This window comes from Bombus impatiens, unplaced genomic scaffold (genome assembly GCF_000188095.3).
Source record: "Bombus impatiens unplaced genomic scaffold, BIMP_2.2 scf_0129, whole genome shotgun sequence".
Taxonomy (NCBI): Eukaryota; Metazoa; Arthropoda; class Insecta; order Hymenoptera; family Apidae; genus Bombus; species Bombus impatiens.
This window is the reverse complement of record NT_176548.1, coordinates 1597149-1612462: the sequence shown is the minus strand read 5'-3', so window position 1 is coordinate 1612462 and position 15314 is coordinate 1597149. Positions and strand designations below refer to the sequence as shown.

General features: G+C 33.3%; 2 protein-coding genes across 5 annotated transcripts in view; one reads left to right on the top strand and one right to left on the bottom strand.

Moving 5' to 3' along the window:
- Window positions 1–15314, top strand: part of LOC100750105 (paired box protein Pax-6-like) — a 154277-nt gene that overhangs the window by 108837 nt on the left and 30126 nt on the right. The gene's annotated exons all lie outside the window — the stretch shown is intronic.
- Window positions 3266–6856, bottom strand: LOC105680283 (RNA polymerase II degradation factor 1). The gene is made up of 3 exons (XM_012381343.3): window positions 6393–6856; window positions 5296–5787; window positions 3266–3885 (listed from the first exon to the last, which is right to left on the bottom strand). The coding sequence occupies exons 1-3, from the start codon at window positions 6396–6398 to the stop codon at window positions 3442–3444; spliced, it is 942 nt and encodes a 313-aa protein (XP_012236766.1). The 5' UTR covers window positions 6399–6856; the 3' UTR covers window positions 3266–3441.

Here is a 15314-nt window from a genome sequence, read left to right as displayed (position 1 = left end):
AGGAAGAGAGGAAGAGAGGGAGAGGAGGAGAAAGACCGTCGCGACACAGAAGGGGAGTGAAAAGTGGCGGAGGTTACTTCCGTAAAAATTAATATCTCGTGGGAAGGACGGTGCACCGGCTGTTAGCTCAAGTGCAGACCTGGCAAGAGTAGAGGGAACCAGACGGAAAACTTTGTTTTCCAAAGCAACTTCTAGCGATGGCCTCAAATATGTCGCAGGCAGTGTGCAGAATGGAACATTCACCGAATAGATTCAATCCCTCTATAAATAGCTTGAAAACAAGAAGCGGTACTTTTTCAAATATATTCGAACTCTCTATAAATACATTGAGAGATAAAATAGATACTTGCAAATAGAATGGAATACTGCTGAAATAGGTTTGAAAATTTACGTGCACCTTATCAGAAATTCTCCATCCGCTTAAAATTATTTTTCTCGGTTATCATTCTTAGATATGTGGTTACAGGTATAAACGTTGAAACAGAATTTATAGGAATCCCGTTAAATTGATTAAAAGCAATTAATTCCGTGATTCTCATAATTCGATTGCTACTGGGAAGGAATTCGATGCATTCGAATATTAAAATACACTTCAACATTTGGAAATTCAAAAATCCCAAAATTTGGAAATTTGAAAATTTGAAAGGTTGAAACTTTGACAATACGTGAGTTTAAAATCTCGGGTGCTCGAAAATTTGAAAATTTCAACATCCTACAATTCCGAAATGTCGATACCCAAAATTCTAAAATTTGAAGATTTCAAAATTCCAAAATTCCCAAATACGAAAACTTGATAATTTGTTAAAACATCGATGTAATCTTAAACAAATTCTCAAAACTTACAAATATGCAGATACTGGAACAAAATAGCATGTCTCTTAGGAATATAGATACCTAATACTAATAGTAATCCGAACTCTATGAAAGGATCCTTTGCTATTAGTACACGTTAAACTTGATCCCATCACTAACAACTATTCGCCTCCCTTTTGTGGTTTTGCTCTTTGTTCTCAGGGATAACCCTGAGAATAGATATTTTTCGAGGAGCGTCGAGTTTAGGAGTATCCCAAAGAAACTCTGGCTCACGGAATTCACGAGCTTTCAAACGACCGCACATCTCTCTCTCTCTCTCTCTCTCTCTCTCTCTCTCATCGACTGGGGTTGGTTTGGTCTTTAAGATCAGTTTAATTGGTCTTGACCGCTTGACCGGAGTAATTGGCCGATCCGAAATTCGGTTTCGAAACTAGCTGCTGGTTGAATCTTGAGGCCATTTGAAGGCGTCCTCAAAATCTCTTTGTTCTCAACGAAACGAGAAGCCGTATTTAATGTTTGGAAAAGTTCGAGGAATTGGAGTTCGGTTCGATTGTTTCAATATGGATTGTTAAAGATAAGTTTGACGATAGTCTTATGATATTTAATGCGCATGGGTAATTAATTAGTAATTAATATGTAGTATCAATTACCTAACACACCTATATTTCCCGATATAGAAAAGATAATATAATATTGCATACCGTTCAAACGTATGTATTCATATTACAGAAATGTTTATAAACTAAAATCTTGTTACTTTGGCGATCAAATATTTTTATGATAGAAGCTTATGTGATACATCGGTTATCAGAAATTGTGCGTAGTTTGTCTTTCTTCTGTTCGGATAGAACATTGCGTTATATCGTCTAAAAACGTACATTTTCTATCTTTTTTTTCACAATTAAACTACATAATTTCTTCTAAGCGAGTAACCCAAATACCATCTCGTCAAAATAATATGCAACAAATGTTACCAATTTACTAAATCAAAATTAACACATATCGATAATTAGATCATTGCTAATTTATGAAAATAACTTTTATAGGAAATACTATCAATATACATCAATAAACAAACCATTGCTAATTAATTCAAAGAAAAAGCATAAATCGTTTCTAATTCTTAACAAATGTTATCGGTCTAATAAACGAAAAAGCAATATATACATATCTAGTCATTGTTATCCAAACAACGGAAAACCGACTCTCTCCTCCCTTTTTTCAATTTTACCGCGGCCAGGAAGTAGGAGAAGGGAAGAAAGAAGAGAACTGGCCGCGGTGGTTGCGGGATATGATGAAAAGCATGGAATGGCGAGGAGAAGGGCGAGGGAGGGGGGAACATTTTGGTGGGTTGGAACGTGGCTGTAGAATTTCAGGAGAATCCTGACGAGGGATTGGCTGTGTCGGAGTGAACTTATGAAACGGCCAACCCCGGTAGAGTCGAGCGAGATATTAAATTTCTGGAATTTTGCGGTTAGGCGCGTCTACATGCCGACGGGTCTGCCACCAACACATCCGCGTTTCTGTGCTCGTGTCCACGTGCCGTGGCTAAGAAAATTCTTTCACAGGATTTCTCCCATTACCATCTCGATACCCCCTGTCTCCGCATAGTTATTCAATATGCTTGTATTGGTACGTAATATGGCTCGGATAAAGGCGGTTCGTTTGATTTCTGACTTCCATTGTTGCTAGATAGTTAAGATTCGCAGCGTAGTTAACTCTAAGTGATTGATGTTTTGCTTGATTATGTAAAAAAAACCTATATTTCTGAATTGATACGGTTGATTGTAGAACCTGAAATTGAAGAAATTAATTATCAAGTGCTATGTGCTTATAGTATTTAAGAATGACGTTAATGTCAAGTCTGAATCATCGAGGAAATCTTCTCAAATTTCTTTCTTCGCTCTACTATTAGTAGACTCTTCAATTCGATATCTTCTCATCTTAATTTATTAATTTCTCCTCTTTAATATTTGTCAAAGACATCAATCTTTCTTTCAAATACACGATACCAATAATCAACGTACACAAAGATCCAATATTCAATATTTACAAATTCATACTTTTATGAATATAACTAGAGAAATGTATCCAATTTAAACAGAGATTTGTTTCTCAAAGTGCCTTATATGTGAATTATTGCACATTCAAATTTCCTATACTGAAACTAAGCATAATCATCCGTAGTCTAGAAATGAGTCGTTTAAAAGTCACGTTGATCAACTCGAAAAGCAGAAAAGAACGATGATGTTGCAAATACTATTCTTTAAATTTAGAATTTACTATTATTTATATCACTATCTTTGCAATAAATGAACTTATGAAAGTCATTTATTCCTTGAGAATTAAATATAAAATATGTAATGATATTGAGGAATTGACAAAAAGCAGAGTCGATCAGTTTGGTTCCTGAGATTCAATAACAATGATTCAAATAACAATTACTCATTGCTCGTTAACGTCGTCTTTATTGTTTTCGCAAGTAACTTAAAATACGATCCATATCTCGTATGTACGTAACATTTACAATTCTCTTAAAACTACTTTCAAATTAGGGCGCTCATGGTCCTCGTCAACTTACAATTACGCATAAATCCATTAAATCCACAAGTAAGTCCTCTAATTGACCTACGGTAAGGTCAAAAAGTATCTAGAGTCGCTTGGTCCAGTGTAAGCAGCATAAGATCCACTGCCCAATGGAAGTACTCCAGCAGGATTATCGTATTGATACTGTACTTGTGTAGCAACCGGTTGAATTTCTAATTTTTGCGGTTTCGATTCGGCTGGTGTTGCGATCGGTGTAACTGGAGCGACAGACACTTGCAGTCCAGCTGGCACGATTTGCAATTTTTGGAGAGGAGCGTAGGCGTAGATGGGTCCACGGAGTGGTTCCACGTTTTCAGCACGAATCTTAGCGAAGTACTTCATGGCTTCGATGTTCTGGCGGCTGACGTAGCGGACTCGTTGAAGACGGCCATCGGGTAAGGCTACGTAGTACTCGCCAGATTGCTGCGGCTGTTGTTCATCTACTTCTTCGTCATCGAGCTCGTTCACGGAGTTGACGGGTTCGGACTGATAAAGTGGAAAAATAGGAATAGAATTAGATTTATATAGGGTACAACCGAAAAAGAAATGATTCTTTATGTAAAAGTAATGAATCAAAATATGGTCTTCTCCGATAAACGAACAAATAACCTTCTTCCAAAAATTATATGCGGAATTTAAAAACTACAAAATTTTCCAGCCTAAAAATGTTATTAAGAATCTGAAAACTAAATGACTTCCTACTTTAAAAATATTATTAAAAATCTGTGAATTAATTAATCCTAAAAATAAGATTCCTATTATTCCCATTTAAAAAATTCTTCTAAAAGTTCTAAGAATTTTTCTTATAGTCAAAAAGAAAAAAAAACTCCAGCAACAATACCAATTTCATATATATTCTCGCTGCACCCGCTAAAACGAGCAAAGTAAAGAAGGCTCCACAAAGAGAACGGAAGAGACGCTTAAATTTCATCGACGTTGAAACATCGTGTTACGTATTATCAGACTTGTTATCGTCTTATTTGGTACAACGAAGGAGAAGAAAAGAAGATTGGGAAAGTGCAGGGCCGTTTGGCACAAGGCTACACGAGAAACACAACGCGAGGTTTCCACGGAATTTTAAATCGCGTCAGGGAATCGTTCGCTCCTGTCTTTCCCTGGGTTCCTTTCTGTCTCGTTCTCCTTTTTCGGCCGTCTTAACAACATTAGTATTCTACTCATCGTTTACTTTCGATCGCTGTGCAGGCACGCGTGTGCCCCTACCAAATTCAAAGGCGGCGTGATACAATCCGTGATGCAGTGATCCGTGATTTCAGTTCCTCCGATCATTCTCGTTATCATTCTTTCGATTGAACGTTTTCGAAAATTCCGACGATAACTTAATTGTCTCCTTTTAGATCGATTTATTACTGTGTTTGAGATGTTTTATGTGGATTGACGAACTGATTCGACATTTTCGAAACCAATTTTCTTTTAAAGCTATGACTATGATTTGCAATAACACTAATTTCGAATATAATTTTCTTATTAAAAATTAACAAAATGTGGCTTAGGTTGTTGTGTTTGAAAAGTTCAATAGCTTCGAATATTTTCAAAGTAATTGTTATAATATAATTATTAGACTGTAAATGTTTATAGAAATTCATATTTTTATTAACACGATTTAAAAAATGAAATCTAAATAGAGATTTGTTTCTTTTACTGAATATTGCAATGTGCGCATTGCGTTATATATTAGACACTTATGTGTATACAAATCATATTTTGATCTTAGACAATTATTTGTGGCAATGCAATATAGAAAATCCTAATATTCATCGCTAAACCTATAATAGTATTAAACACGAAATAAAGAGAATTCAAAACGAAATTCTCTTATCTCAAACTCACTGGTACCATACTTAAATATCAAAAGAATCCAAATTATAATTCTCTTACCTCAGACTCAGTGACACTAGCAACCGTATCTACTTCAGTAGTATCTGGCACTTCCGTAGTAGTAGTTTCCTGTGGTGGTCCATACTGTTGTTGAGGAACCGCAGGTGGCCCATATTGTGATTGAGGAACACTAGGAGCTCCATATTGCTGTTGAGGAGCAGCAGGTGCTCCGTATTGCTGCTGCGGTGCACTAGGAGCTCCATATTGCTGTTGAGGAGCAGCAGGTGCGCCATATTGCTGTTGAGGAGCAGCAGGTGCGCCATATTGCTGTTGAGGTGCGCTAGGTGCTCCGTATTGTCTCTGAGGTTCTCTTGGGGGAAGATTGAAGGCTGGTCCAGGTGACCTCCATCCAGAAGGTGCATAAGGTGCGCTAGCAACAGTGGTGGTTTCTTCCTGCTGTCTGGCGAAGTAGAATTGCCTTTGTTGTTGAGGACGGTATCTTGGTGGTTCTGCCATCACCGTGGCGGTCAGAAGAACGAAAGCGACGAAGATCTGTTTTTAAGAGTGAAATATTAAATTAATAGTGTCCTTCCAATCGAAATCTACTATCTCTGTTCATTTTACTTGGCGCCCAATATCGTTCGAAAAGAAACAACTTTTTTGGTTTAAAAATATGGCTCTTACAAATAGAAATTTAAATAACCACTTTTGAAATGTCCAATAAGACGCAAAACTACGTATCTAATTTTACGATCAAATAAATTTTTGTGGCAAAAAATTGATTATTAAATTTCAAAGTCGCTTGTCCTGAATTTTTCTCAAAGTCTATAATTATTTTTTGTTAATAGACAGTAGTAGTACATATCTACAATCAATCATAAAAGTATCAAATTAGTACTATTAAAAATTTTCTCTTTATTCCAATTACATATCTTTAAGAACTAAATTTTAACAAACTTTAAATATATTAAATTAAAATTAATGTAAAAAAAGCTTCTCCGATACTTAAGAACAACTTGCTGTTGGATAATTGAACGTATATATAATATATGTATTATTTCGAAAACTGTTTAAGTAAAATTTGAAATTTTTGATGTTTGTAATAAAGTGATTGCGAATTTGTTCTTTGAAGATATCACGCTAATTGTAAGAAGTACCTTCATTGTGGTGCTAGTAAGTTACTCGGTTGAACTGTCGAGTTGACTGATTTCCAAAGTCGACGAGTTGGATTATATACACTGAGTCTCGTATGCGTACTGCATGTTTAAAAAGAATTATGCCAGTTTGCCATCGAGTGACATTGACCTCCTAAAACACTGATGAATCCTCCATCATTGTTGGCTCACCATCCGGTCGCGTCTTACCTTCGTTTATTTCGGCGTTTCGAGACACGTACTCAATGAACACCACATTTCGTTTATTCGAACTTTGTTACCTTCTTTCTCGAATTAAATTTACTTCTTGTTCATTTTAGTTTCTACCATAGTAAGCGAGTGGAGGTATAATAAGGTTTAGAGTGATTTCGATCGTTGACTATTCTCTTAACCTTTACGCTATTTCATACATTCAATTATCTTATTACTAGATTACTAGACTGCGCATTTTTGTCCATTTATTAGAAATTTAAAGCTGAAAAAATGCATAGAATGTACATAATACACAAAATGTATATAAAAAAATAAGTATATGTATATATGTATATAAGAATATAAGTAATAAATACATAAAATATCTAAAATACAGTACTTGTTATACCGCTTAATAAGTGAAACAAACATCTGTCTATGTATATATATGTATATATAGATATATATAACATTTAATAACACGCTGCAGTTCTAATTCAAAAACGACATTCGGCAGCTATCAAATTTCTAATCGTACTTCGAAGACAATTCCCTATAAATAAAAAAAAATTCCTTAAATATTCCCCTGTACGTACAATCAAGTTAATAACGTACGACAGCAGAATAACATTCAACAGTAAAATTTAGTAAACGTATCGGTATCAAAACGGTCATCGCGATATTTTTAATCTAAATCGAGAAATCCCACATATGCTAATCATCACAAATTTCTAAGTCTCATTCTTATTCTACGAGTCGTCATCTGAATCAGCAAGAATTTATCATTCATTGTTCATGGCCGATTCTTGTACATCGACGAAAGAACATCGATTACGTCGAATCACAGATCGTACATAGAAACCTGAAGTAAACATGATAAAATTATGCATTGAAAGTACTAAATTATCGTTAATTCGTAATTAGTAAATAGAGCTTGTGCTTTGTTCTTTTTTTAGCTACTCTCTCTTTCGTAACTTACGGCCGCTTTCTGCGTGTATGTGTGAGTGTAGTATACAATTTTCTATTACCTATACAATACACGACAGAATCAGGAAAATATGTTACATTTGCGATAGAATATTTTTATTACAATATTTTATATTTAAGGAACATATATAAATATTCATAAATGCCTCCTGTATATAGAATTTACAAAATACATGTTTACAAATATTCCGATCACGATTTATTTAAGCAGTTAATTATCCATTACTTATACTAATAAATTTTGAAATTCAACAGGACCATATTTACCACTTACTATGTACGAGTACCAAGGTACTTAAGATGGCTAATTTTTTCCTAAATTTTCAATTTACTATTTTTTACTGAATATATGTTTGCGATAAATGTCTCGTAATTTCCATATATGCATATTGCCAAGTTGGCTTCAAATTTTGTCAATATGTGTTAATGAAATATTAAAATGTTTCATGGGCCTCGTATACTATGAACATACAAATTTTCCACGTTAACGGTTCAAATAATAGTTAACGAAAGTTGAGGAATGTTGTTTTATAATTGTTAAAGTAACAGTACGTGTTCGCCAATGGCTAATAATATAACGCGACGTTAAATAAAAAGATAACGACGTTCAATAAATTGAAAAAAAAGCTTTCTTGAGCACTGTATGTGTAATATGTACGCAATGTTCACAGAAAGTATTTACACACTATTGTGTTTATTATAGCATTTATATACTAACTAATTAGATTCCAATAAATTAAATTTCATGTTATTTAGTAAGTACCTCCTTTCATATGACAACGAAAAATTGATACTGTGGAAATGAAACGCATCTGCTAGAAAAACGTTCCATCCAAAAATAAGCGTAGGTACATATATATGGATATGTATGTATGTACCAATACTTTTTGCAATCACTATATATAATACATCTAATATACAATTCGTGTGTATCGTGAATCGACATCGATTATGTGACGATTACGTCGATTTAATATTAAAGCAGGCGACGAATCGATGACGGCACGCTCCAGGCGTCATTTTAATTGATTCTTCGCACGCAGGACGCGTGACTATGATTTTCGCACTAATAAATTCAGTGGTGAACTCGATCCTCGAGCAGCATCAGAGAAAAGAAGGATGAAGAGAACGTGCACGGCGATATCAGGGTCGAGCGTGCGTTCATCCTCTAGAATTTATAATGACAGATACAATTCTGTCAGCAAGTGATTCATGCGACAATTCGCAAAAGAATCTCATGGTCGACGCCAGACGCCGTTAAATTTGATCCGCAAATTTCGAACACGACCAAATTCCTAATCGAATTTTTCACAACAAAGGTCGAATTATTACGCAATCAACGAAAATAGAATTTTATCAGATTTTTCAGTGTTTTTTATTCTGTGTACGTTTTATCTGTGGTTAAATTTAATTTTGGTTGCCTATATATTTATGAGTTTTACAATTGTAAGTACATACACTGCAAAATTTGTAATCGAATTTTTAAAAATGATGGTCGAATTTTTACATAATGAGTAGAAATAAAATTTTATCAATTAATTGTTTTCTTCCTTTCGATCTTGTGACTTATGTAAGTATGTTATATCTAGATTGGGTTTGTTTAATTAATTAGTTATCTACAAATTTTTATTTCCTCACTTTTTGTTTTGATCTTCTACTTGTAATTGATATTACTTTTTAATTTCTCATAAATTAATTTTGCCAATTTGAATTCTAACATATTTCGAAGCAATGAATTGAAAATAACGACAAGAGGCAGCTAAACATAAGTCGTTTCTTCCTATCAGATTTAACAAACAAATAAATGTATATAATGTATAAACGTGTGTACATGTATAAACCGATATCTACAGCAGAGTACTTACTTATCATAATATTTAATAAATTAAATAAATTTCTATTTAGATTCCATTTCCTTAATTTCATTCATAAATATAAAATTCTATAAATGTCGGCAGTCTAATTATTATTTTACATATAAAAACTTGTGTATTATATTTTGCGTATAATGTCTGTGTAAAAATATATAAAATATTCAAAGTAAAATGCTTATTATAGTATTTATTAGATGAAGTAAATTCCCATTTAAATTCCATTTCTTTAGTTTCACTCATAAAAATATATTATAAAATTGCATAAATATCCGTCATCTACCAATAACACTAACCTTACCCTTACTTTTGCACCGTTATGAGAATTCACGTATCATCCGAAGATTTAAGCCTTTACAAACAAACGTATTTTCGCATTAGCCGTAAATAAGCTGAGTTACGTATGTTAACGCCTAGCTCTTTTGCTGCTCTTCAGACCTTCAAAATAGACCTTCGAAATATCAGGAAAATTTCTAGGATATTTATTAATGCCTTTGTCAAACGTTTCTTAAGTAAAATGTTAATAGGTTTTTTAGGAAAAATAACAATTTCGCTTCCAAGAAATTCGCGAATGTAATTTCGCCCGGGGTGTAAACGACCCAGGTTGCCTATGGAGGGTTAACATAAAATCATCAGAAAGTACGAATCGGTAACCGTGACTCGCGGAATGTGGCAATGTCGAAGGGCGATCTCATAAGAGAGAAAAGGGAGAGTCTGGCAGCGAACAGAGATGAATATAGAAGAGAAGGAAAGGATAGCAAGTAGGGGCAAGCGGAGGGGTGGTCTGGCTAAAGCAAATTATTCACACTCAAATGACTCCATTTCAATATCGGACCGAGGCTCAGGGACAAAAGAAGGGCGAGATGCCTGTCTCCCTTCTGCTTTCGCTTTGCCAGTGCCTGATACCTTTGCCTGCAGCCTGCAGGCTTAACTCTCCTTTTTTTTATCCCTCTCGCTCTCTCTTTTGCTGTTTTTTTCGTGCCTCCATCTTTGTCTTCGGTTCTAAACCTCTTCTTTTCGCTCATTTTTCTATACGCTATTCCACTACACCTCTGTGTGTGAACGTGTCTATACATCGAGCATATAATAGGGAGAAAGTAAGAGACGAGAAAACTGCTCGAATCCACGTTAAATGCAAGATAAATCGCCATGATGAGTATCCTTGACCTTTTATGAGTTGGAGTTAATGGTAGAGGTAGATTAAGATTGATAAAATTGATAGAATAGTTAGTGCTGGTAATGCATTGCGAAACAATGAGTATATTGCGGATTTTTATGCGTTTATGGAAAATTTGAAGATGCAAAAATACACAAAATTCGCATAAAAAACAGTTTAAAAATGGAATATACAAAATACCCAGAATAAAGTACTCTCTATAATATTTTATAGGTAGAATATCCTACATAGATTCTATATTACCAATTATATTGATAAAAATATGAATTTATGTAAATTTTTATATCTATATGTAAATTTCGCAAGCTCGCGGTTCCAAAATGATGAGTGTGAATTATAATGTTCACGAAACATTATGCCGGAAGAAAGTTCAACGCGCTGTTAAAAACACAATCGAAACTCCAAGGAGCACAGGTACATGATAATAATAAAATAATAATAAAACTCCAAAATCTAAAATTTTATGTACGTGCCTATATGTATGATGGTAAACTTTTTGAATTATTAAAATATTACACTTGTACACTTTAATAACATTTGTGTTACATCTACGTTTCCCTTGTCTAAATTATAGTCTGCAATCTTTCTAACATGGTTTGTGTCATATAAAAAGCACAAGGGAAAAATATGATGTTAGATTTTTATAAAGAACCAATTTCTAAATACACCGCAGTACCAATCAGTTAGTTTTCAGATTAAATATACATATGTTGAGTATTTCAAAAATATTAATTGTGTGTATGTATTCGTGTATCCCTTTCAACTATGTCATACTGAAAGTGACATCAAATTCAGAAAGTTGATAAAAATTAATTTATCATTCTGTTTCTGTGCAATCTTCACGTACCATCTATGTATCTTAAGTGTTTTGCTTCATTTTTCTTTTATAAAAAAAATTTTTAACCGGTCCATGTAACGATCAGAGATGGATCGACAAATAACTTTTTCAGACCCTATACACTTTTCATTGCATTCAAATTGAACGAATTGCTTGGATATGACGAAATGGGAATATCTTTCAGTAAAATCCGTGATGTTATGGAGTAATAAATTAATTTGTATAGGCACGAACATCTACGTATTAAATAATAATTTGGGTAGCCAAAGACAATTTATTTTTTTAATTTAGCGTCGTAGATAAAAGAATGAAATTTTTATACATGCTTCTACTACGATGGCTAATAAACTGTTCTTATATGTTTTCAATATTTAAAAGTTTAAAAAACACGTATTTCATTTACCGAATTCTCAATGTGTTCTATCCTATCCGAAAATATGTAATGGCTCATAAAGTATTCGTACATTTCATATAATTGCGGACGTCTTTTATGAACATATTATATATGTTATACTTTCCTATTTTGAATACTTTAACACATATTATGTGCTTAAGACTTACAGTGGCTATTTATACTGTAAATACTAATTTTTTAGTTAATATAAGTTGGCAGTGAATACTTTGTAACTTCTATATATATTTTTAGAATGAACTCAAATTTTGCCAATATAATCATGGCAGTCGTGTCTCGTTATAGTTAGCTAAGCTTAACATTATTATATTAGCATTATTATAGCTAATGTTTTGTATAATATCCAAAATATACATATAAAAATATTCTATGGTAGACGTACGAATACTTTTATCAGTCATTGTACATACTACACAGTATAAACGTGAATCTCACATGGAATGAAACAGTAACGCGTGAATCCTCCAGTTACGGTAACGAAAGGGGTTGAAAAGTAGTATAGGGGTCAAAAAAGCGATAGCCGAAAGCGACAAAGCTGAGTGTAAAGAAGAAAAGAAAAAAAGAGAAGAAAGCCAAGAGAAGAGAGTCCGTCCAGGGCCAAGCCACGTAATCGAATATATTTAAGCGCGGGAGGGACGTTTGTGCGGATTCTCGGCTTACAGGAACCCCATACCGAAGCAACGTCTGCGAGTAAACTGGATTAATCGTCTATGAAGGGAGACTGTAACCCCTGCCGCATTCGTTTGCAATCAGATCCCCATGGGGAATTCGAAACAACGCGTCTATGTTGCGCTCAAGCTTTGTTTTCGTTTGTTACTGTTATATAAGGGATGAAAATATACAGAGATACTTCTCATTCGAAGTTAGGTTCAAATTTGGTGAGATTTAAATTGAGAACTGTAAGGCGATAGCGAAGAGAAGGGAACTATATTATTTTCAAAAAATAGTTTGACACTTAGTTATCTTAAATAACGTACACTCTAATTTTTAAATTAGAAATATGTCGAATTGTAACGATTGATCTTTATAATCATAATATGTCAATATGAAGGCTACAAAGGAATAATATGTATAGCAAGTCACATTTTTATAGAGGATTAATTTCTAAACCATACATAATCAAACTATGTTTGTTATTTAATTTTGAGTTCATATATACACATATTAGACATTTTAAGATAACATATCGACATAAATTCCAATGAAATATAGTATTCTGCAATATTCTAACGCAAATCAATTTCATCAAAATTATACTACAGGGTATTCCATTTTAATCTATAAACGCAATTATCTCTCCGAATTGTTCGTCATTTGAAAAATGTCACAAATAGATGTTGTTCTGTTTCGAGGAGGAAGTAATTTAATGTAGTTAGATTTTTTGTAGGTGGATACGTGAAGGACATATTGTAATATCGTAAAATAATTTGAACTAGAGGTCGGTTGAAATTAGAAAAAACCGTGTACGTCGTCTTTCTGTGGTTCGTTTACATTTAAGAGCGCCTATGTGACTAAAGTCACCTAGTTCTTACAGAGATATAAGAAAAACAACAAACAACGTTAGAGCAGAAGGACGGTTTCGTGTTTCAAGGAGGGATGAGTATGCGAGAGGTCAGAGTATGCGAGTCGAAAAGTATGTGTTGCGAGAGTCAGAGTTGATCGAGACATCGAAGAGTAGAGTTGAAAGAGTTGATCGAGACGTCGGAGAGTAGAGTTGAGAGAATTGATCGAGTTGTAGAGTTGTTAGTGATAGAAAGAGAGAGAGAGAGAGAGAGAGTGTTAGGTTCGTTGTGACGAGAGTTGCCAAATAACTGTAAAGTTATTTGGGATAGATACGAGTATCGCATTTAGTTTCAGTTAAACAAACATCATTTTCTGTCCAATTAACACCTGTATATTCAATTCAATATTAATAAATTGTAAGTAATCGGGAAAAAATTTATATCCTAACTTTCCGATAATACAATATGAAGGTCAATGTTATTTTTTTAAATAATATTATATAATCTTATAATAGATTTTACAAAAGAAAAGTTAAAATGTATGTTATAAAGTCACGATTTTCCGAAATAAGTAGGTAAATATCTTTTTATGGAGAATCCTGAGATGAATCGATCGATACATTAAAAATTGTACGATTGCATTTGAAAGAATAATGTTGACTTTCGTATATGCTTGATGCATTCACTTACAAAAAAGCTAAACATCTCCATTAAGCAGTTACAAACATTATGGCTGCTCGAAACAGAATAAATTCCGTTTATAACGCTTTGGTTTCGAATAACGAAAAATTTAAGGAGATTTATGGAGTAACCTACGACACCCTGTATTACAGATGCCCATTAAAGTATTCGAACATTTATGGAGATTTTTCACGAATATACAGAATATCCCAAAATAAGTGGGAAATATTTGGGAGGTGGTTTCGGTACATCGAAAGAATACAAAAAATTTCATATAGACATATGTTCTATTTGACTTTATTTTCGAATTATAGAGAATTGTACACCAAGACACCAGCAACAATTTAGACTATATGGAACAGGAATAATGAGGAATAATTTAATTAGAATAATAAATGATAATTTAATCTAAATTTTATATAATCTATTTCTCCTAAGTAATAGATTAACAGACAAATCTGTACCGTTTATACACGATGATACTTTACCGTATCTTAGCCGAATTTCTACACAATTTCGTCTCTGGTAAGACGTCTACGACCTTACAATTCAGATGCTGGAAGATCATTTCGAACGTATCTTATGAAAGCAAGCAGATATAATTTGCCGAAAATGAAATTCGGCATGACTAGGGAACAATATCAAATAGGATATATGTTTATACGAAGTTTCTTTATTGTTTAGATTTGTTGAAGTCATCCATAAAATATTTCCCATATATTCTGAAATATCCTGTATTATATGTTATTATACGAAATATTTAAAAATTTCATTAACAAAATATTTAGTATAAGTATGTGTACATGTACATATTATATTTCGCAGAATTCACAAAAGTATTTAAACTAATTAACCAATTAATTAAACCAATTAACTAATTAACGCTTATTATAAAAACAAGCACATGTTTAATATAATTCAAGCTGTATACTAATTTTTTATTCAATATACATTTGCAATATAATATGTATTTATAATTTCTATATTCATTTTCTCATCGGTTTCAAATTTGACCTATATAGATAATTATATAAATAGTCATAACAGTGTCTCGTTATAATACTAATGAAATTTCAAAATGTATTACCTATACTTATAAAATGTTCTATGGTAAATGTTCAAATACCCTCGTCATTCACTGTATATACAGGGTGGTTGGTAACTAGTGGTACAAACGGAAAGAGGGTGATTCTACGCGAAAAAAGAATTCGACAATATAGAATAAAAATTTTTCGTTTGAGGTTTTGTTTTCGAGAAAATCGACT

Coding starts and splice junctions, on each gene's coding strand:
- LOC105680283 (XM_012381343.3), bottom strand. Junction 3,886..5,295: donor CTAGTGTCACTGAGTCTGAG/GTAAGAGAATTA, acceptor CCACTTTATCAG/TCCGAACCCGTCAACTCCGT.